At 42.8% G+C, this 24,760-nt stretch overlaps 1 protein-coding gene across 3 annotated transcripts in view; it reads left to right on the top strand.

Moving 5' to 3' along the window:
* Positions 1–24,760, top strand: part of GSTCD (glutathione S-transferase C-terminal domain containing) — a 221,224-nt gene that overhangs the window by 160,648 nt on the left and 35,816 nt on the right. For all 3 annotated transcript variants that reach the window (XM_088479481.1, XM_088479480.1, XM_088479479.1), the window contains exons 7-8: positions 376–420; positions 7,061–7,189. In XM_088479481.1, coding sequence (XP_088335607.1) covers positions 376–420; positions 7,061–7,189 — 174 coding nt within the window. The remainder of the gene's footprint in view (positions 1–375; positions 421–7,060; positions 7,190–24,760) is intronic.

Genomic DNA, 24,760 nt, shown 5'->3' with positions numbered 1-24,760 from the left:
ATCAATATGTGTTTCTGAGATCAATTATTATTTGTGCACAAATGGACTTCGAATAGGCTTAGTCCTGGAAAGACTGTTATTATTCTATAGGAAATACACAATTTATAGCTAGATGGAGTGGAGTTAAATTCAGAAAAGATTTACTTTAAACCCATATTTGTGCATATTGATATTGTAAATTAATTCTAAAATTAGGAAACAATTCTGACAGTTTGATGCATTTCAATTTAATGATGCATAGATAATGGTGCGCAAATTTCCAGACTGTCAAGTAAATGCAGCTACTTGGCACGCCATAACCTCCTTCCACATAAGAATCATTTATATCCAGCTGTAAGATTGGAAAGACTCATTCTTGTTTTTTCTCTAACACAGGGTCATGTTGGGATTGTTTTGGCGTATATGCTGCCATTATGCCAGGTAAGCAATTCCATGACATAAAGATGTGACTGAGCCTTCCAGACCTCATACCTAGCTCTATGTGAATTTATGAAAGCATGATTACCTATCTCCTTAGGAGCCAGCTCTGTGGGTGCTCGAGTACCAATATTTGTGCTGCCCACAGCCTTGTCTATGCATAGAATTTTTGGCTAGTTGCAGCCTGAATAGCTGGTATGCACTTGGCTAGTTGCAGTCTTGAAGACTGGTATGCACTTGGCTAGTTGCAGCCTGAATAGCTGGTATGCACTTGGCTAATTGCAGCCTGAATAGCTGGTATGCAGTTGGCTAGTTCCAGCCTGAATAGCTGGTATGCACTGAGTGATATCAGGAATTGCTGTAAAAGTTATTGCTTGCTTGAATATACAGACAAGGAATTGCAACTGAAATTGAGGAGTTGTAAATTGGAAATAGTGCACATAGCACTGAATAGTAGTGCAGACAGCTGGGTGTTATGAGCTAATTGGCCACAAAGACACAGAGAGGCTGCTGAGAGTGCTGGGATGAATAAACAAAGGTTCACAATACTGAATTGCAGCTGACACTGCTAATAATGTACTCGCCGGGAATCCACACAGACACTGAGGTGTGGCAGGTAATGCTGTGTTGTCACTTGCAGGTCGATCACACACACGCTGGGAAGCGGAAGCCACTGCTTAGATGTAAGGGGAGATTGACCAGGAGAGAAATACAGGTGTGGGAGAGGTAGGGGAAGAGGGTTTCATGGGTGCAGCGTATGAGGGGTTTCGAGGTGTCTGGGGAGGGAAGGGAGCAGGAATGGGGAACCAAGGGTGGAGAGGGGAGGAATGAAGAGGACAGGGAGTAACAGGAAGGAGAGGGATGGATCTGTAGCAATATAAGCAGGAGACTAGTCCCTGAGGGAAGGCCAGCCTGTAACCATGCAACAATAGAACATTCACCTTGGTTTGGAACCAAATATAACCAATTCACCTTGGCTTTGTTAATGTAAACATTATATAGAGATGCTGCTTAACTATGGTCCCCATGGTCAAACTTTGCATGCTCTGCCCTGTACTGCTAAATGCAAAAGAAATTGCTGGTGATCTGTGATGATTTCAAACACGGTATTCATGTAAGAGAATGGAGATGTGCCATTAAAGGTCAGATTTTCTTTTCCTCCATGAAACAGAAAAAAATGTTCTACATGATAAAAAAAAAAACATGTGGTCATCAATCACTGTGTAGGGAGAAAAATTCAGGAAGCTGGGTAGGAAATCTGGATAGAGTCAACCACAGGTGAGGGATTTAATCTTCTGCCAATCAAAGAGTCATCTTATCCTATACAGTGAAATTAATATGTGCAGTCTTAATTTACAGGGCTAGAATAACAATGCAGTATTAGTGTATGCCACCTGAAGCAATATTTTTATTATAAACAATTTGACTAACATTTTCTGAAATAACATTACAATGATTACATTTGATAAGTGCAGTACATAAATATTTATATAAAAGGAAATGCCCATTGTTTGATGAGAACAGAATATTTATTTAATGTATTAAAAGAAAACTACATTTAAAAAAGTAAACTATAAAAACTCTAGATCATAATTAAAGTGATATATTGGCTATCTGCAGTGTAATCGTGTCTCTCTGGGATCCAGTCACCTTGTTGACAGTCAATATACTGGTAACAAAAACAAGGACAGCTATGATACTACATGATCACAATTACAAACCACAATAATCAAGCAAACGCAATGGGAAGCTGACTAGGTTTACACACCCCATTGCATCCTCTGACTAGTTAAGATTAAGTTAGGGGTGCCCTCTCCTGTGTTAGATGGGCACTTCCAAACACACAGCATCCAGGAAACAGCACACCAGTCCAGGGTTTCGATGATATTATCCAAAGCTAGTTTACTGTGCAGAAAAAAAAAAACATAAAATAAAATCCTAACCTGTCTGGGCTCTAACTAAACCTAGAGATTCCCTCTCTCATCAGTGGTAAGACCTAATGCCCCTACCACAAACATAGGCATCTGCACAGTACTCACGGTCATATATCGCAATGTCTCTTAATAGGTCTGCTGTCTTTTTCCCCAGATTGTGAGACACTGAGTAAAACCCCTGACACACCTTTATCAGCCTCTTACAGGTGCAAGAATTAATTAGCCCGTTCTCAGGCTACAGACCTGAAGACCCGAAATGGACCTAATGGATGGAGCCTACCCTCACGATTCATAACCCCAGAAACCCCATATCCGGCTTTTATTAAAGCCCAAACACTATCAAGTCTGTTTTGCAATCACTGACATTTTCCTGGGGTTTCTAATACATATAGGTCAGAAACCTGGGACAATTATATCTCCTGTGTATGACCTTACCAGTGCTTTTGTCACACTAGGAACAGATGAAGCTCACGGAGTAATAATAAATACCTAGAAAGACTAAACTGATCATCTTCCCATCCTCCCGCTTAATCTTACTTCCCACAATTTAATTATCTATTGACAGCACAACCATCTCCTCTAGCCCCAACGTGCGCTGTCTTGGAGGTATCCTTGACTCTTCCCTCTCCTACAAACTCCCATTCCTTTCCCAATTACATTTCCGACCTTATCGCCCTTCACAATCCTACCCACCCTCTTCGCTCCACAAATGAAAGCCGCCTCTCCTGCCAACTGATTACTTCCTCCCATTCCCACCTCCAAGATTTTGCACATGCTGCTCCCTACCTCTGGAATTCTCTCCCTATCAAACTCTCCACCTCTCTACAAAACTTCAAACGGGCTCTCAAAACTCACTTCTTCATCAAAGCATTTCATCCTAACCTTCTGTACCCTGCTAACTGTCTACCCCATCTGTGTCACCCCTCCCCTTTAGAATGTAAGCTCTCATGAGCAGTGCCATCTTCCCTCATGTGCTTCACCTTCTCTTATACTATCATCTACTACATACTCCCTACAATGGCATCTAACCATTGATTTCTGCCACCCTGCTGCTTGAGTGTCATAACCACTGATGCAGATACAATGACCATGTACTTATCCTGCATTGTCTTGTACTGTAAGTCACTGTTTTCTTGTTCTGCTCATTTGTTTATGTGCTTTGTTAGGGGCTGCGGAACCCTTGTGGCACCATATAAATTAAGAATAATAATAGTATCTCAAGAACTGCTATTGGAAGAATAACCTAAAGATTATCTTTCCAACCATCCAACTTGAAAATCTGGTAAAGTATGGGAGAGGTACCATTTGCACCCAAACACTGGAAACGGACACAAACTGTCATTAAGACAAATTGGTTAAATCAAATGTATTTAACCAATTTGTCTGAAAGACCGTTTTCATCCATTTCCCAGTGTTTTGTAGGGATGTGTGGGCTCGGATTAGTTTGGATTTTCACGCCAAGTTCTGATTTTTTTCTGCCAAAAATCACGGGAAAAATCCAAACTTGGTGGGAAAATCCAAACTAATCCGAGCCCCCACATCCCTAGTGTTTTGGAGAAAATAGTCAATTGTCATTTGTTTCCATACATTACCAGATTTTCGTTCAAATCAGCCAACTAGAAAGATATCATTAGGTGTATTGCCAGCTTAACTGTTTCAGTTTAAGGCAAGAAAGACAATGTACTAGAACAGTGATTTCAATCTTTTCTAACTTGCGGCACACTAAACAAAATGTTAAAACTGCCAAGGCACACCATTAGTTTTTTTTTTTAAATCTAATATATAATTTCAAATATCAACTTATATTTAATATATGTTGATATTTGTTATTTCTGTTAAAATTACTAAATATTAAACGGAATCACAATGGCCCAGCAGAAAAAACACAATAACTATGGCCCCCATGGATAAAAACACATTAAGAGTGGTCCCCACAGAAAAAACACAATAATAGTGGTCCCCACAGAAAAAACACAATCACAAAGGCCCCCACAGAAAATACACAATCACAAAGGCCCCCACAGATAAAACACAATAGCAGTGGTCCCCACAGAAAAAAACACAATCACAATGGCCCCCACAGAAAAAAACACAATAGCCCCCACAGAAAAAGCACAATTACAATGCCTCCCACAGAACAAACACATTCACAATGGTCCCCACAGAAAAAGAACAATTACAATGCCTCCCACAGAACAAACACATTCACAATGACCCCCACAGAGAAAAACAAAAAAACACATTGTCCCCTACCTTCCAACAGCAGAGAAGATCGCAGTTGTCCCTGTCCTTCAGCGGCAGGAGTTGTTGAAGCACTGTGATTGGAGCCCTACTTAGTCACTCACTGCAGGGCAGAGCAAAGAGCACTCTGCGGGCGAGAGGGACAGCGACGCGGCATGTGTGACCTATGATGTCACGCAGCTGCATCTCTATAGGTCAGGACAAATGTCATGGCCCGTGCCGCTTCTGAGCAATCCATAAGAGTAAGAGCCCAGTGCTGCTGGGGCCTGAGGTTTTAACTGGCGGCAGTAGCGGATGTGCACTGGCAGTCACATCTTCGGCGACACACCTAAGAACCGCACACGGCACACCAGTGTGCTGCGGCACATCGGTTGCAAGCCGCTGAACTAGTAACACGATACATTGAAGCCAAGACAAGGTACTAATCCTGACAGGCAGGTTTACACTGAACACTGCATTTTGTTTATGGTTCATATCTTAACATTTAAAATTTTAGGGCTAGTGGTCTTTTAAAAATTGTAAAGTAAATGAGAACAATGGGCCCAATTCAGCAAGGAGCACAGTTGCTAATACGCATGCAATTGGCCAATTAATTCGCATTGCATATGCATTGCATTCCGTGTGCGCGAACTAGCAATTGCGATAGGAACTGCGTTTGCAGAGGATACGCAGACCCAGAGCAGAGTGACTGACAGGAAGTGCCGTTTGTGGGTGGTGACGGGGGGGTGGGCGGGAAAATGCAGGTGTGCCAGTGCATTTCAACACCATTGCATGGGTGTGCATAAATTTTCCACTGCGATTCCAGATGGCGTCTGAGGTCTCATAGCGTGCGCAATTCCTGAGTGTGGTCTGACCTGCCTTAACTGTGTGTATGGGTCCGATGTTACCAATTGTTTCACTATGTTCCCCTAGTATACGGATGTGAGTAAGGGGAAGTGGGCATCCTTATGTGAGGCTGAGGGCCTGATTCAGAGCCGGACGCTCTTTCAGAGTGCTCACTCTGAATCAGTGCCCTCCCTCTCCTTTTTTTAGAGCGGCCTATAGCGAGCGGCCAAAAAGATGGTCGCGATGGTCAAGACCATCGCGACCATCGGGCTTGCGACAAGATCCTTGTGATAGGGTCTCGTTGCCGCAAGCCCTGGAGTGCTTTTGGCTCTATCAGAGCCAAAAGCACTTCCACTGATATCACTTTCCATGGAAACGCCTCTGTCTGGGCAGCAATGCCCACCAAAGGGGGCGTGCTGTCACTCAAAATCGACAGCACGCTCCCTCGTGCGCATGCGCACTTGGCCAACATCGACCCGCTTGCCCTGAGTTCGCAATGTGAATGCACACATTTAAATAGCACCGCTGATATTAGCAACTGCGGTGTATAAGCAGAATTGCCATCCTTGCTGAATCAGGCCCTATGTCTGCTCAACAGTGAGATCACTTTACTGCTAGAACTATTTGGCAGAAGACACTGGAACCACGATAACTGAATAACTTTCCACAGTAGGGCAGTCCAGCCTTGGTTATCTGCTGATGTAGACACTGAATGTCATGCTGTGTGCCACATTTAGATGTAGACATTAAGCTCTGCAGAGGAAGCAAATTGAAAAGATGTGGACAGATTTATCTTTGATGGGGTGTGAGGCAGGCCCATAGCTGCCTACCCTCCTAGAATTTCTAGAAGACCGCCCAAGTTGGGACAGTTCTCCCAGCTCCCGTGAGAGAGAGAGAAGGCAACTCCCTTGCTTCCTGAGGTGTGTGGGAGGCTTGGTTACCCAATTCACGATGAATCGTTTCATGTCGGCCTCTCCCCCCCCCACAACGCAAATCTGCATTATGTCAGCCTCCGCCCCATGATGCAATGCCACTAATCATGCTGGAGATTGCTTTATAGATTAAGCAGCAACAACTGCTATAATACCTGACAGCTGATTATTGTTTACTGCATAACAGTGTGTTTTAGTGAACAGCAGTCACCAGTCACTGGTTATCCAAGGCAATTTTAGACAGATTAGTCCTGTGATGGGTATTGCGGATGTAATATGGCTTACCACCACTCATTGTTGATTGCACTTTCCAGAGCTGCAAACAAAAATGGGAGCTGTTAAACCCTATTCTAGGTGCAATGCATGTAAATGATTCTTCCCCTGATTGTTTACAGAAAGAGAAGTCGATATAGCAATAATTACCAGTGACAGATTATTATACCAGTACTCGTTAAACTACTGTACACCTGATCACACTGTTTCTGATAACTCCAGAGTGAGGAAGAAAGGAACACTGGCCTGTGCAAGATAGTAATCAATGAGTCCCTTCTGCAGGATGTCACCCAAGTAGAATTTCTTCAGTTAAAGATTTAGAATATTCATCATATTTTGTGGATTTATTTTTATTTTGCACATCGTTTTATATATTTCTTAAACCAAGGATATTAATGTTTTCTATTAACTTCAACTATTTGTCTTCTCTGACTCCAGATTGTTCTGATAGAAAATAAGGAGGAATCTTTGATGCGTGCTAGGGAAAGAAGTAATGGATTAGGATTAACAAACATCTGGTTCATTCAAGCAAATCTCAACTATTTTACAGGCAGTTTTAATATTGGGGTAAGTTATATGAATTGTTCAATTATCAAAGTTTTTTTTCACATGCTACTGAAAATGCTCTTCAGAAAAAAAGTGAGTTACAGCACTTTCTACCCAAGTGAATTTTATTTTGTATTGTGTTTCTGGATATCTGCACAATCCCAGAAGATTACACTAAAATGTTATAAGCAAGTACAGGTATAACATCACTGTATGCAATCTAACCGGTGGTAGTTTACACCTTACAAATTAGAGTCATTTTAGTGTTTTTGTGTTGGCTTGGCTACATCTAAGGGGACTAGACATGAAGAGAGGATTTTTGTTTGATAAAACTATTTAAATATATTTTTATTTTATTTGTACTGATTGGGGAAATTTACATAAAATAATACATTTTCCTAAATTCAAGAAAATGTTCTTACAATTTCATCTCACCACATATATGTCCTAGTTCTGAGGATGAAGAGTAATGGTTTTATTTTTATTTTATTTTGCATTTTTTTGCATTTACTTAAAATTTTTTCCCCCCAGTTTTCCTTCTAAACACAATGTAGTAACTTGAGACACTAATAGGTCTCTCCTATTTTAAGCTCTAATCGAGCCAATGCAGGTCAGAGCTAATAGAGGCTATTACAACAAACATTGTACTGTTAAATCAATTTTGTGAGTCCACCCATGCATTTAAAAGGGTATTTTAGCCCTGCAAAGAAATTACTGTGATGTTAATTAATAATGTCACAAGAATTCACTGGTACAAAATTGGATAGGCATAGCTCTTCAGTATTGGAGAAAATAGAAGTGTCCATTTACAGGTAGGTTATAACGTTCTTGGAAATTTTCAGTGGCAGATAATGTATTCTATATGAGGATGTAAGGAATGCGAGAAATATTGTAATTTCCCCAGTATGCAAATTAACCTAGAGATTGAGCTGTTAGGAAGTTCTGACAGAATGCATAGAAACCTTTGAGGTCGTACTGTGCCCCACAATTAGACATCACGACTAAAATTAGGATTACATTTACTTTTTAATTGTTGCACAGGCCTTGAAACCTATAATACATTTCTTATTTCAATATTTGTATGTGTAGAGCTCTTGATGTCCAACAAGTGCTTGCTTCTATGGTTAAGATGCCAATGGGCAAAGTGGTTAACTTTATTCAGTTTGGTAATTGTTAAGGTGATTAAGCACTGCTAAATCTCTAAAGAGGGAGCAACAGGTTAATATTGATCCTTATACAAGGATTATGTTGATGTTTTTTGTTCTATAAATGAATAGATATAGGATTGTAGAGCAAGATTATCTGAGGCAGTAAATGGAATTGAGAGTATATGGAACAGGCATAAAATCCTGGAAGTATATACATTTTGCCTGCAACTATCCAGAAAATAGACAGATTTTTAAAAAACAAAAACACTATAAAAATATTATAGATGAGTACAGTTTTTTTTATTTAGTATTATTAAACCTCATTTGTATCATGGTCACTGGCACAATTTATAAGTGACTGGTTTCTTTTTAATGAATACATATGGCATTTATCTCATTCAGATGTCAATCAACAGTAACACATTGTCCTACAACAGCAGATGATAATAATAGTAATAATCCAAAATTCTCAATTCAAATAAAGTTTAGTATCATTTATTTATTTTTTATTTCCGCTGCTTATCTCTCTCCACCCTTTCCCTTTCCACCCTTTCCTCTCTCTTGTCTAGGTTTTTCCATCTTCCTAGCATAAACCTGACAGTGGAATCAGCAATGTGCATAGATTTTAACATCTACATGAATAGCCTCTTCCAAGCGCTTGACAGTGCAGATATTAAAAGATAGTGACAGCACCAGAGCTGTACAAGTTACCATCCTTGTATGATCTAAATCACATTATTGTGTCAAAATTGTTCAGTTCAATGGCCTTGACATACAATATCTGAATTGTTTTGTTCTAGTGCCTACTTAGTGGAAGCACTGAACATACAGTATATAATGAATCATTTCAAATATAATCTAAAGAATTTGTATAACTAGATTGAAACATACAGTACATGGTTATCACTATAACAATAAAAATGCAAATTATAAATACATACATAGGGGTCTATTCACTAAGCCTTGGTGAGAGTGTGGAGAAAGATAAGTACCAACCAATAAACTCCTATCATTTTTCAAACATGACAGTTAGGGGCTGATTGGTTGGTACTTTTCTTTCTCCACTTTATCTCTCTCCAAGGCTTAGTGCATAGACCCCAAAAAGGTCTATTTACTAGGCGTTACATGGAGATAAAATGGACGGAGATAAAAATACCAGCCAACCAACTCCTGTTATTTTTCAAACACAGCCTGTGACATGGTAGTTAGGAGCTGATTGGCGTGTACTTTATCTCCATCCAAAGCTTAGTAAATAGACCCCAAAGTCTTTTAAAATATACAGTATGTATATAAACATAATGATAACAGATCTAAGGCTATAAGAGGATTATTTCCACTTCAGTCAATTCTAGGTTCCACCCCTACAGCAAATGTATCACCCAGGAACCACAGTCAGCACTAGCAACAGAACAGATTCCAATAGGGTAGTGGTTATTGGATGTTCTCCAATGTTAAGTCGTTGTCCCCGTAGGTAACCAAGAGTAATTGAGTAAATACATCTTACTGCAAGAATTGAACTGAAGAATGAATTTGTCACTTGCAGTTGCTGCTGCAGTTTCCAAGCTTGCCAGCAGAATGCTCTGTGCTGCTACTAGGTTTTCTTAATGCTGATTAGAGGACTCCTACAGTATGGTGTTGCAAAAACAGCAAGTGCATCACTGCGCATAATGGACACTGAGCTTTTTGCAGGCTTACTTAACCTGATATGTTCTATGAAGTGCTTCTCCCTTTCTTCTTAGGTTGTATATACACACTCCACATATTAATCCATTATTGAGGTATTTAATATTATAATAATAATATATTTAATATAATAATCTTTTCTTATTATCTTCACTTTTTAATTTCTTTACATTACATATTAATGACAAAAAATCCTTATTCTTTTTGAGTGCAAAAGAAAATCATCTTTTTAAACTAAAAAAGAGGTAATTTGAATGAATTACCGGCATAGGCATATGACTCTACTGCACGCATATATACATATATATAGATATATATTATATGGGCACAGTCGTGCCCTTATATTAAGGCTGCATCTAAAAAAATGGATTTCTCCATAGAGAATTCCGGAGGGGGGCAGGGTGTTCAAGGGCCTACACCTCAAAAGCTATTAGCGGTACGGTATGGCCAGGTAGAACTGTCACTGGGTGCTGCGTGTGAAATTTCAGGGCATAAACATAAAATAATGAGGATTTGGGAGTAATCTAAAGCTCCAACTGTCACTTTGTTCTGACATTCTCAATTAGGAACACTATTCTGCTGTAGTCTGTTTTTTTGGGGGGAAGGCAAAACTCAGGGTAGGGGTGGCATTTAGACTTGGGGTTTGTTTTATTAGGTAGCTATTGTGCCAGGGTACGTGCTTTTGGGGTTCAGGTACATTAGAAAGTTACAGTTTTTAAACTATTACCTCAAGAATGCGCCATTGTAGAGATAGGACTTCTCAACTTGTTGCGCAGCCGCAGTAGGAGCCTCCAGCAGGTGTAATAACTGTGGCTTCACTTGGGTGCACAAAGATGGGCGTCATTTGCGGGCTTTAGCGGTGGTGGGCTCGGGGGAAAGAAGCTGGCGGTTAGCTGCAGCGGGAGCCGGCGGAAAGGCGTGGGGGGTAGCGGCCGTTAGCTGCGGCCAAAACCCGGGAACAGTAGCAGGCTTTAGCGGTGGCGGTGCGGGCAGCAATGCGGATGGTGGTGGGGCAGGCGTTAGGACCCGGGGGAGGTAGGAGCACACAGAATGCAGTCTCGGATCTGGTAGATCCATAATACCTGCTTCTGTGTTTAATAAGAAAAAAATGGCTTGGCCCCGTCTCCCAGAAAACAACCAGCAGCGGACTATGGAGCCCCAGTACTGGTTGTGCTAAATACAGGGGACAAACGATGTAGGGAACCCCGTATTAAGCACACCAGCACCAGGCTTTTCAGAACCAGTTCTGGTTGCCAAAATACGGGGGACAAATGATGTAGGGTCCCCCGTATTTAGCGCAACCAGCACATGGCTCTGAGCTGGTTCTGGAAATACAGGGTGAAAAATGCGTAGGGTCCCCCTGTATTTACCAGAACCAGCACCGGGCTCCTTTCACTGGGCCCCCCCAGCCACAGCATCACCCCTGACCACTAGTCAGCCAAGGCCAGGGATCCCCCCCAATAAAGTGGTCCCCCTCCTCAGGGCACCCCAGGCTGATAGCCCGGGGCTATCCCCAGCACCCCTGGGCGGTGGGTGCTGGGTTGATTATGTAAAGTGTGGTGCATATGAAAATGTAAATATTGTCTTTTGCTGTGAAACTACAGTTCCCAGCAAGCCTCCCCCGCGTGTTGGTACTTGGTGAACCACAAGTATCAGTATGCGGGACATGGGAAGCAGTCGGGAAGCCGATGGACGGAATCCCGATCGTCGGCTTCCCTATTGTCTAATCCCGGCAAGGGTTAAATGACAGGCGTCGAAGTCCCCGACGCCTGTCATTTTCCCTACGCCGGGAGCCCGACACCCGGCTTACTGATCAAAGGTAAGCGGGGCGGGGACAGCCGCGTGGGGGGGAAGGGTTAGGTTTAGGGTTCCCGGGGGGGACTTAGGGTTAGGCACCCCCCGGGAGGTTATGTTTAGGCTAGGGGAAGGGAGGGTTAGAGTTAGGCACCCCCGGGGAGAGGTTAGGGTTAGGCACCACATCTGGGGACTTAGGTATAGGCGGCGGGGAAGGGGGGGATTAGGGTTAGGCACTTGGGGGGAGGTTAGGATTAGGCACCCATAAGGGAGGGTTAGGGGGTAGAATAGGTTAGTCAATACTTACCTTTTCGACGATTGGGATTTTCACTGCTGCCGGGATGCCGCTGTCAGGAATACATACTGAATCCGCGGGCCATTACGGGCTTGCTGGTACTTTTAGTTCCACAGCAAAAGCAATATTAAAGAAAAAAACACAACAACCCGTAGAAAAGTACTATTTTATTAAAACATACATGCACACACAGATGTACTCACACATGCATACACTATCTCACATACTCACCTAGTATCCCTGAAGCCAATCTGTCCTCTTCTCCGGTAGGTAATCCAATGGGGAGTACCTGTAATAAAACTTCCATACTCACCTCCTCCTATGTGTGGATCAGGTCCTCTTCACACAATCCAGGGTCTTGGCAAAAAAAAAAACCGAGATACCTGGACCCTCGCACATAAGTAGTGTAGTGTTCTCTAAGAACACTACTACCCGAATGACAGCTCCGCCCGGGATTTCAATACAGAAATCACGGTGCTGAGCTCTCATTGGCTGAGAGGGACGAGCCTTCCACCTCTCAGCCAATGAGCTGTACTCACCATTGACTTCAATGGTGATAACCGAGCGTGCCCTTTTCAAAAATCGCGCCTCAGCACCATTTTTGAAATTCAAAGATGGCCGCCACGAGCCAGTCACGGCTCGCGACATCATCGCCCCGCCCCCTCAGCTGGCTTAAATATAGCCAGCGCGAGGCCCCGTCCATTCAGTCATCGGCCGGGGAGCTGGAGAGACCAGCTGAAGCATGAAGACGCCGCGGAAGCCCTGGATGGGCGGCGGCCGCGCAAAAGAGCTTAATGGCCGCTGCCCTCCAGGTGAAAGTGCGGCACAATAAAATACTTTAAAAAAACGGTGTCTGTTTGTTTCATTTTAATATTTCTTTTGCAGGGGTACTATAGGTGCCAGCAGGCCCTTAATGCTCCGCCTGCTAGTACTTGTGGTTCTCCAAGTACCAGTTTGCGGGGATGCCTGCTGGGACCTGTAGTACTACTGCAAGAGACAATATTTTCATATGCACCACACAACACAATCAACCCAGCACCCACCGCCCAGGGGTGCTGGGGATAGCCCTGGGATATCAGCCTGTCTCCCGTATTTTGGCAACCAGGACTGAAAGCCTGGTGCTGGTTGTACTTAATACGGGGAACCCCTACGTCGTTTGTCCCCTGTATTTAGCACAACCAGTACTGGGGTTCCAAAGCCCAGTTCTGGTTGTCTTCTAGGGGGTGGGGCTACACTTTTTTTTTTTACACATTAAATTTTTAACAGATGCGTAGATGGATCTCACTGCTGCATTCGTGCATCCGTGACTTATTGATTTGATTTTCTCAGGTGCATACGCACTACCAGTGAGCCCTCTGTCACCCACTGATGCCCCCTTTGCACTGCCACTGCTCTGCACCACCGTTGCTGCCGCTACCCCACACGGCTACAGCCGTCTCACATTCTTCACTTCCGAAACCAACCTCCTGTGTGCTGTCCCCTCTTCCACCTGCGCTAGTGTACCATTTTGTTGCCCTTCTCCCCTGCAGGTGGCCCAGTTTGCTCATCCAAACCCTGATAGTTAATACATTTTAAAATTATGAAATTCCAAAGACAAAAAACCTTACGGTTTCACATGTCCCATTAAGGCTGCTTAGACATGATCTGAAAATTCACAAAACCCATTGATTTTCTGCCACTCAAACTTCAAGAAGCAATGAAATTACGATCATTAAGGCTGACGCCTTAATGGACGTGTTCCTTGCGCAATACAGATATGGTATGCCATCACACCCTGTGGTTAACTGCAGATTCAGCACTCTCACAGAAGGAGATTGCTGTCACTCACAAAATGGTGGACCTGCTAATTCCCAGAATTGTGTGCTCATTGGAATACACACATGCAGTCTATGCAACTGAAGTTTGAGCAGTTATGTGGCTCCCACATCCCACTCAGTGCCCACAATCTTCCCATTTGATCACCAAAACAATCTCACTGGCTTCCAGCATCCTTCTCACTGCATAAATTTATCTCATTTAGAATACACGTTCAGCTCCCTTATTTTTAAAAATATCATACTCTATGCATGTACAATTTCTTCCCCTATATGCCTCAATGCTGCTATATATTCCAAAATCCCTACTGCTGTGTGGTCTCCCAACTGTGATAGTCTGTGTTCCCTCATCCGCTCCAATGTTTTTCCCCAGTCGCACCGCCCTGCATTCGTGCCTTCTCCACAGCCAGGTTGCTGTCTTTCTCTCATCTGTGGCACTCTTTCTTCCTCCATGTGCACCACTCTGTCCCCCCCAACTGTGCAACTCTGTCTCCTCCCCCCACCCGCACCACTCTATCTTCCTCAACATCCACACCAATCTATCTTCCCCAATCCCTACTGCTGTGTGGTCTCCTATTTGTGCTAGTCTGTATTCCCTTATCCGCACCACTGTCTTTACCCATCTGCACTGCTCTGTCTTCCCATGTCACTCTCTTCCCCCATCCACGTCGGGCTCGCAACTCATCACGCTACCGGAAATTACGTAAAGCATACGGATTTTGTTTCCTCAACAAAGGGTGGATGCGTCATATACGGGTGAGAACCAATCTGTTCAAAGCCTGTTTAGCACTTTATGTTATGAAACCGAATATCCGTTTTTGTGTAATTTAAGGAGCGCTGATTAGAATCCATGGACAAGAGAGAAAAGTCAGTTTCTTTTATTGTCATTTTTGCGCTTCAATAGGCGATTCGCACATAGCGAATGTGTCTTCCCTGTTTTGCTGCCACATGTTTAAGCAATCGTTTTGATAGATAGTCTTGTTGTATTTATAGCGTGATTACTTGTTAAAACCTCTGAATAGGTACTGTCATTTGGGAAAGCGATTTTTCTGCGCAGAAAACAAGGTTGGATATGAATGTGAACGTGTGCTTGTAATGTGAAAAGAAAAGGGTTTTTTTGGCACTGTTGGAACAAGACAGGAGAGACCCGGTAGGTGTCTGACAAGGCACAACTACTACCGAGTAGGTATACACAGCAGGTATACTGGCAGCAAAAACAGGGATTTCTGTTTTCGGCGAAAACTAAGGGGTTTTCGGCAGACACACACAATAGTAATCGCAAAGCTTATTGGTAGATAGTATCTATAGGCAGTGAGATTGGACTGCACGGTTGCGTACTCACCGCATAGTTGCGTATAAAACTGTGATTGTGACTTAGGGTTGTGTGGGAGTAAATACTCAAAGTGGGAAGCTGAGAGACAAAGCTTGTGAATTTGTCCGGAAGGCAGAAGTGTGCACAGGCCGCAAAGTATCGGGTTCACGCGACAAAATAGCGTACACACGTGGCAAAGTAGCATGCCGCAAAACAGCGTACTCATGCCGCAAAGCAGCACGCCGCTAGGTAGCGTACCCACGCTGCCAGGTAGCGTTACCGCGCATAAAGAAGAGAGCGCATGCGCACCTCCGCCGCCATATGCGGCCGCAGGTGAAAGTACAGCCGATGCCAAAAACAAAAAAATTGTAACAAGTAACTTATACCGTTTTAAGTCACCTTAAGGAAAGTTTTGTTGTAGAGGATGATGAACCCACTGTAATTTCAGCCATTGCACATGCTGTTAATATACTAGATGTTCCACAGAGAGGAAAGGCAGCGATCCAACCAGCAGGGGCAGGAGCTGAAATTGGTGAGACTAGGGGAGACCGTGGTAACATCCGTAGTACCGAAACAATAAGGCCAGTAATTAATCCTGAACATAGTGATGTGGTAGGTATATATCCTGTCCGTACAATAGCAGTTCCCAATGGGAAACCGGACAAAGATGGTATAGTTCCTATAAGGAATGTAGCAATGTATTGTTCATGGATGAGAGCAGAATTGCATTCAATTATGTCAGACTTCCCAGACCCTAGGAAAGAGCTGGCCAAATGCCAGAAATTTGTAGAGGAAACAGAGCAGGCTTTCCTTAACCTTAAGGATAGTTTGACAAGAGCACCTGCCTTGGGAATACCAGATTATGAAAAACCCTTTGAGTTATATTGTACGGAAGCTGATGGCTGTGCAGCAGGTGTCCTCACACAGAAACATGGTGATGCTAGCAGACCTGTAGCATACTACAGTGCACAATTGGACACTGTGGCAAGATCACTCCCGACGTGTTTAAGAAGTGTAGCTGCAACTGCTCTTCTGGTAAATAAGAGCGAGGACGTATTATTAGGGCATGATACAACTGTCTATACACCGCGTGCAGTATCTGCTTTGATAAATTCTGCCCAAACCAGACATGTCTCTTCAGCAAGGTTCACGAAATGGGAACTAGTTCTGATGGCACCTGCAAATATTATCATTAAATGGTGCAGTACATTAAATCCAGCAACGTACTTACCATATGTGCCTTGAGATGCACAAAGGGTGGAGGAAGGTGAGTTTCTGGTTGAAGGTGAGTTTTGCAGGTATACTGACACACATGATTGTATGGAATATTTGAATCAGACCTTTACTGCAAGACCAGACATATGTAACACACCATTAAAAGATGTAGATTTGACGTTTTACATGGATGGGAGTTGTCATAGACAGACAGACACAGGAGAATTATGCACAGATTATGCTGTTGTAAATGACGAGGATGTTGTAGAAACTGAACTACTTTGTCCACCTCACTCAGTCCAGGTGGCTGAACTGGTCGCATTAAGGAGAGTGTGTGAGTTGGCAGAAGGTAAATCAGCTAATATATACACTAACTGTATGTACGCCTTCGGGGAAGTACATGATTTTGGGGTCTTTGGCATCTTAGGAACTTTACAACAGCAGCAGGCACACCAGTAGCACATTCACAACACATAAAAGGACTTCTGACAGCAATTCAGTTACCAAAGGCAGTAGCTGTCATCAAATGCAAAGCCCACACATGCAAAGAAGACCCGGTGTCGATGGGCAATAACAGAGCAGATGAAGCTGTCAAATAGGCAGCAGGGTCAAGTGTAAAAATAAAAACTAACAAAGTGATGGTCTTCCAGACAGTAGACACACAGAAATTAATTGAAATGCAAGATTTGTGTTCCCTACAGGAAAAAAGGCTGTCTGGAGATCGAAGGGATGTGGTCAGGAGTCCTCTGGACTCTGGAGAGATGGGCAAGGTAGGCCTGTTGCTCCCCGGGCATAATACCCAAGCCTGCCTGAGGCAGCGCACGGTCTGACTCACCTGGGAAAAGAGGATATGTGTAAGTTGCAGAGCATATTGGTGTGCACCAGGCTTTTCTCAAGCTGGAAGGAGGGCAGTGTCCTGTCTGACTTGTTTGAGTAAAAATGTCGGGAAGACAATACCAACCGAGCCATCCCATATCCCTCTGACAAATGAACCTTTTCAGGTAATACAAATTGACTTCATCCAATTACCGCCTTGCAGGAATCTCAAGTATGTATTAGTTTGTACTGATGTATTTTCTAATTGGGTAGAGGCATATCCAGCTTCCACTAATACTGCTAAGAAGATTGTTCAGGAGTTTGTATGCAAATACGGTATCCCTAGAATCATAGAAAGTGATAGGGGTACTCATTGCACTGGTGATGTTTTCCAGAACATGTGTAAACTTATGGGAATCAATAGTAGTCTTCACACCCCCTACTGACCACAAGCCAGTGTCAAGGTGGAGAGGGTAAACGGTACTATTAAGAATAAACTGAGTAAGATCATGGTTGAAACTGGATTAGGATGGTCAGAAGCCTTCCCGCTCGTCCTCCATAGCATCAGAACCACTCCCAGACCTCCTCTTAATCTGTCCACCTTTGAGATACTGTTTGGAAGGCAACCTTATTTGATTATAAGTCCACAGGATGATTTGAAGAGTAATAATGAGGTTACTGTGCAATAGCTTATAAAAATGAGTAGACAGCTGAAACAACAGCAACAGAAACTGAAAATGTTGTTACCTGATATGCCAGAAACAAACTGTCATGATGTTGAACCTGGAGAATATGTTATGATCCGAAATTTCTTACGCTCAGGTTGTTTGACAGACTGGTGGGAAGGTCCTTACCAGGTGTTGATGACGAGTACCACATCTTTGAAGGTAGCAGAAAGAGATATACCTGGGTCCATTCCACTCACTGCAGAAAGGTCAACCACCCGAAGGAGGTACAAGGCGAAGTCGAGACAGACAACGTGGACCTGTCGATTGCGAGTCTTTTCCGGGAGAACTAAAGACTGCAGTGAAAACACCTGAGCCAGAAACGTGTACAGATTACTATTCCAGTAATGGAGTGGCGATATGTTTCTTTTTCTTGTTCCAGGGTTCTTCTCATTCTTATTTGTTTCAGGATTTCCTATTTCTGTGACGGAGGACAGATGACGGAGAGGGAGGCCGATAGTGATGTCGATAGAGTGGAGTCAGAGGAGCGAGCAATAGAATGATCAGGGCAACCTATGGTCAAACTCAGTTCAGGGATTGTTAAGAGATCTGTTAGCCATGGAACTCGGAGACAGTGTGAGGGGCTATTGTCTGAGGAATATTGTATCTGTGAGTACTGTGAATCCCTAGTTGATGAGAAATGCATCCAACGATGCCAGTCCAAGAATAATCTGTATTTGGGTGGGCATCCTTTAGAGGATTACCATTCCTTAGTGGGTAAGGTCTTAAACCAGACTGAATGTTGGGTGTGCACTCACGTGCCTCAGGGACAATATAATGTAGGATTAGTACCATTCCCATAAAATTTCTCTGAGGTCCTTGAATTACGGGGAGGGAGGTCCATAGACGGGAAGTATAACATTACCAGGTCCCCTAGTTTAAAGCTGCGCCAATACTCCACAGATCTGTCTATGCTGTGTCTGAACATTTCATACATAGAAAGACTGGAGAATTGGGAAGCAGACTTATTGGATCAGACAATGGCTCACCACACCAGTACTGACAAACCCCAGAGACGTGGATGTAGGAACAAACCGAATGTGATATCTATTGGAAAAGTTCCTACGGGTTATTGTAAAAATGTTATTCAGGCTGAAACATTATGTGATATTGTGCAGGATCATAATATACCATGTGTCCTCCCAGACAATGTATACTATGTTTGTGGAAGAAGGGTATATTCTTGGTTATCTCCGAGTTCCAAGAGTTTATGTTTTATAGGTAAATTGGTCCCAGAGGTAATGACCCTTACACATGATGAAATGATTGGTATCCATAAAACCGCACCGCCCCCATACATACACACGCAGTATGAACATCGTGACAAAAGAAATGTGATCCCTGGTGAAGAACATATAGCCATGCAGTTGATTAGTGAAACAACTGGCTTCCAAATTTTGGTAGCATTAGATACCACCAAGATCACTCGTGGAACTTTAAATTTTAGATACATCCAAGACCTGGCTAAATTAATAGACAACATCACCGAGATGTATGATGACACTTTCAGATATTCGGGTAAGGAGCTACAGGCTTATGAAAAGGAATTGGTACAACATAGGCTAGTGTTAAACTACCTGACAGCTATTACTGGTGGATATTGTGTGACTTTGGCCACCCAATTTGGTGTCAAGTGTTGCACGTACATCACCAATAATACTAATGACCCCAAAGAGGTGATTGACCGGAGAATGGATGAAATCTTACAACTGAAAATGGGAATTTCGGAAGAACCATAATACCTTCTTGTACGAGACTGAGGTAAAGGTAGAGGAATGGTTCTCATGGCTAAACCCTGTAAAATCGTTCTGCGGTCTAGGGCAGTGGGCACAGGACATGATTGCTAGTGTAGCTCCTTATTCTTATACTTGTTGTCATTTTAGTAATTGGTTTATGTGCCAGATGTGTTAAAGTGTGGAAAATTTACACCGTAAAAATGAAATCCTAATGGTGGCGAGTGGTAGTGGTATAGGTACTAAGGTTGATAATCCTGAAATTGAATGTACCATCAGATAATAACATGTGAATAGGCTTGGACATGTATCATAAAATATATTGTAAATTTTCCGTTAAACATCATAGATAATGTCTCAATTCCCCCCCAAACTTCCTTTATAGGTTTGATGAGGTCCCACATCCTACCAGTGGTCTCCTATAGATCCGCAGTTGGCGTATAAGGGTTGTTTTACCCTTTCTTGAAACGCATTATTGATGGTTCAATGACCGAGTTGTGTCATACCGTTTAGAACATTGAATAATAATTTATTATGCATGACTAAAAAGGTTAAGAATAGAATGTGTTAGTTTTATGTTTGCTATCAAAGGGTGGACTGTTAAATAATTGTATATGATCACTTTATAATTATTATCTGACGATATAGTCGTCTATGGTAGGATGACATGTTACTAGGACGCTACTTTGCGTCGCTGCAATCCAATGAGCACAAATGCGAATCCACAATACACATACACTGACGCACATAACGCACACATATATATAGATATATACACACAGATGCTCATATGCGTATTCACATACTTACACATGGACACTAATCTGTATATATTCACGTATATACACATAGACGCACATTTGCTATTTCAATATACAGACGCACATATGCAAATGCATACATATAAAATGGTTCCCACACATTATAGATAATAATCAGAGTTATTAAAGGTATTTGTTAGCTAATAATTATGATGTGAGATGTACTTAAAAGAGATGTAAGGTTCAGAATACAGTGGACATGTCATGTTTGGTATCATATTAAATCCCTGTTTATTTGCAGACATCTGTTATGGATGATAGGGAGTTATTGAATAGAATGTTATAACTTGTATGCAGTGTTGTAGCCAGTATTAACCAGTTCTTCGGCGGGAAGCTACACATTGTAACTGTTGGAAGACTGAGCCATACCCCTGATTACACCGTATGAACTGACCAATGACCAGAAGCAAGAACCAATGAGAACCTGTCAATTTGTCCCTTTGTTAACTCTGAAACCTGTCCTGACCTCCGTGTACACACATCTTCTAGCGACAACAGACTTCTGGATTGATGACTGTATACTGGGACCAGTGCGCATGCGTATGTATCAGCTGTGCTATATAATTGCTTTTTACTTAATTGTTAACTCTTACATCGTGTTACCTCTTTTTACATAAATAACTTTTTGTGGTTTGGATCCACACGATTGGACTGGAAAGCAATTCTTTCTTAAGCGACTTGCAGCGCTAAATAGCGACTGAACGGTATTCATATGTTTGGGGGGCCCCCTGCACACGGACTCCCTCATGCGTTATTACGCCCCTGTGCAAAAGCAGACAGTACTTACCCTGCATTCAAAAAGAAAAAATTAATTTGCACCTCTTTCATTGCAACATGGATTTGTATTTGTATAGCTGGTAAAAACAGAAGCAATACACCACTATATCATATTACACTTATCTGGCCAGCATTAATAGTGTCTGCATTGTTAGGTGGCTCTTGTAAGGTATAAAATCAAAGCAGCATAAATAGGTGGTGGTAGCAGCACATCTAAAGGCTAATTAAATTTTTTAAATATGTTTATAAATGTGACTTATTAATCCTTATTACATGTTTGGTGGGGCTCCCTCCGGTAGGAATCAGAAGGACCTCCTTCCTATGGTGTCTTAGAGGCCTCCGCATGTTTGCCTTTCTCTCTCCCTGCTTGTTATATTTTTAAACCAGAGACACAATAAAGCACCTAATAGGGAGGGGTACATTAACTAGGGGGAGGGGAAATAGGTAGTGTAAACCAGCCCCATCTATGCTATATATTCAACAAACAGGTCCTGCTGACCCAGTGCTAAGATCCTATTCCCTTGGTCTCACTAAACTCCTCTGGAAGTATTTGCCACAATGACATCACATCACACCCAGAACGGATAATATAACAGAAAAGTTAGCAGGTGAAATGGATCTATCCCTTTATATCATTCCTACTATTTTTGCTTACTAACTCAGTATAGAAGTATTTTAAGGAATTCTATTATTACTTTGAGGAATTCCTGGACACGTGCAGCATTATATGTTATACAAGGTAATTCAAATGAAGCTCTGTGTCATCTGACAAAAATGTTCTCAAAACAACCAATTTGAAAAGAGTTTGAGTTTTACAGACAGGTTTGTCATTTCTACATAATAACGCAGAGTTTCTACTTTGTAAACAAGAACAAACATTTATTTTTTGGTGTTCAGCCGATGGCGTGCACCCTTATAACATTGTGGAATTTCTCATCCTTAGAGGCCTGGCTTGGGTAAACAGAGTACTCCAAGATGTTGGAGGAATGCTGACCTACATTGTGCTTTAGCCCAGTGATGAAAGCAATCTGTCATGACCTATTCTCCCACAATACCATACATATAAGTAATGTGTTAGTGCACTATCATGAGCCAGTCAGATCTGACCTTAGACAAGACCTCCTCCTCTTTTACATTGCAATAATTGTACAAGGATTGACTCCTTTGAAATCATAGCAATCTCTTATCCTATGATCAGTGATCTAGAAAAGCCTTGTCCCATTGAGATGCAACCACAAAAGTTTACAGACGTGCATTAATTAGACACACAATATTTATCTACAGACAGGAACTTTATAAAATTGTAGTTATGGCAGATATATATTGAACAGCAAGTAAATTATAAAAGGCACACCGGCACTGTTTTATTTTTTATTTGTACTTGTTTAATGCCAACATGAGAATAGTTTCTAGAAAGATAGTATATAGGCTTTTTGCCAATATATTAAGGTACATCAACGATGTTTGGGATGGTGATTCCAACTCTAGAGATGTTCATAAAGGAATAACATCACAATGACTTAAGCCTCAAATTCACATATGAAACCAACAGAGACGGGATTTTCATTTTGGACCTATCCATATACCGTGACAAAGCCAACAACATAGCCACTGAACTGTTCAGAAAACCATCCACAACAAACAATGAAACAGTTACACAACACTCTTCTCTGTATGAACAAGTGATCCTAAATATTTTAAGTACAATGCCCTAAAGGCAGAAATTACACAAGAACTGATGACTAGATATGGTTATGCTGGAATTTGTGACATTAAAACACTTTTTTATAATCATTATTGGATTCTAACTCAAAATACTAGACAGTGATGGGAATTGATGCCATATACACAGAATGTACAGTAGTTAGTTTTAGAAATCATGGACATTTGCATGGATAATATTTTTAATGGGCATCTTCATTGCCCTGGAGTTTAGGAATAGTTAGCCTGTGTTTATCTGCTTAAAGCGTTTAGGATGAATCCAAGAGCTATTCTTTTCCCTCTGTTACATAGGGCTCTCCCACAGTCCTATATATGTGGTATAATCCTGTGACAGTGCATTGGGGATATATCGTAGAACAGTAGTTCTCAAACTCTGGGCCTGATTCAGACCCGCTTGCGAGCGCTGAGCGCTCGCAAGCGGGTCGATGTTGGCCCAGTGCGCATGCGCACGATGGACCCGGCTCCGTCGTGCGCATGCGCGAGACCCGGATAGCGACGGCCAAGCCGTCGCTATGGGTCTCTTACCAAAGGGGGCGTGCTGTCGATGGTGAGTGACAGCATGCCCCCTTTGGTGGGCGTGCCGAGGGCGTGGCTGCCCAGAAGGAGGCCTACCGTCTGGGGCCGGCCCCACTGACATCACAAGTGATGTCAGTGGGAGTGCTCTCGGCTCTGATAGAGCCGAAAGCACTCCAGGGCTTGCGGCAACGAGACCCTACCACAAGGGTCTCATCACAAGCCCGATGGTCGCGATGGTCTTGACCATCGCTACCATCTTTTTGGCCACTCGCTATAGCTGTGGGTGGTTACCCACAGCTATGCGAGCGGCCAGGAGGCCGCTCTAAAAAAAGAGAAGGACGGCCCTGATTCAGAGCGAGCGCTCTGTCAGAGCGTCTGGCTCTGAATCAGGGCCTCTGTCCTCAGGACCCCACACAGTTTACATTTTCCAGGTCACCCAGCAGGTGCACAGGTGTAGTCATTCCTCACTCACACATTTTAAATGATCCACAGGAGGAGATAATTATTTCATTTGTGATTCTGTAAGGAGACATGGAAAACATGAGGGCCTGAGGATTGAGGGCCTGATTCAGAGCCGGACGCTATTTGCGAACGGTCGTTCAGAAAAAGGGGCCGGCTATTTAAATTGAGCGCTCGCTCTTTGCGGTCTGTTGACGCCTCTATGTCTGAGCGAGCGAACGAAACATGCACTCGCTATTTTGTAAAGACGCCCCCTGGCCGTTCGCATCATACGTCATCTCCGCTATTTATTAGATTAATCGAGTACATCGAAAGGCGTCTGAACTGCTCGCAGTGCTTGTGGTAGGTTTTACTTCCCGCAATCACTGCGAGCAGTTCAGGCTTAAAGACAACCAAGTGATGTGGTCGATGACGCTGCTTTGTTAATTATGCACACCCATTAAACGCCCGTTTTGACCGTTAGGCACGCCTGCTTCGGATCTCCACTCCCCGTTTTCAAGCACCTTCCCCTGTTACCACCCACAAATGCCTCATTCTGTTACTCAAATTAGCAGGCCCTCGCTGTTTTGCGAGCGCACGATTTCCGACTGCAATGACTGGTTGGCGCATGCGCATTACAACCCATACGCATGCGCAGATGTGCGAACATCGCTCGGAGCGAACGAGCGGCTCTGAATCAGGCCCTGAGTTTGAGAACCTGTGTCCCAGAAGTGATGAGTCTGCTGTTGTTGGGGCATGACATGTTGTCATTGTGGTACTTAC

This window comes from Taudactylus pleione, unplaced genomic scaffold (genome assembly GCF_031769625.1).
Source record: "Taudactylus pleione unplaced genomic scaffold, aTauple2 ptg000236l, whole genome shotgun sequence".
NCBI lineage: Eukaryota > Metazoa > Chordata > Amphibia > Anura > Myobatrachidae > Taudactylus > Taudactylus pleione.
The sequence above is the reverse complement of the archived record's forward strand: the minus strand, read 5'-3'. Positions and strand labels throughout refer to the sequence as shown.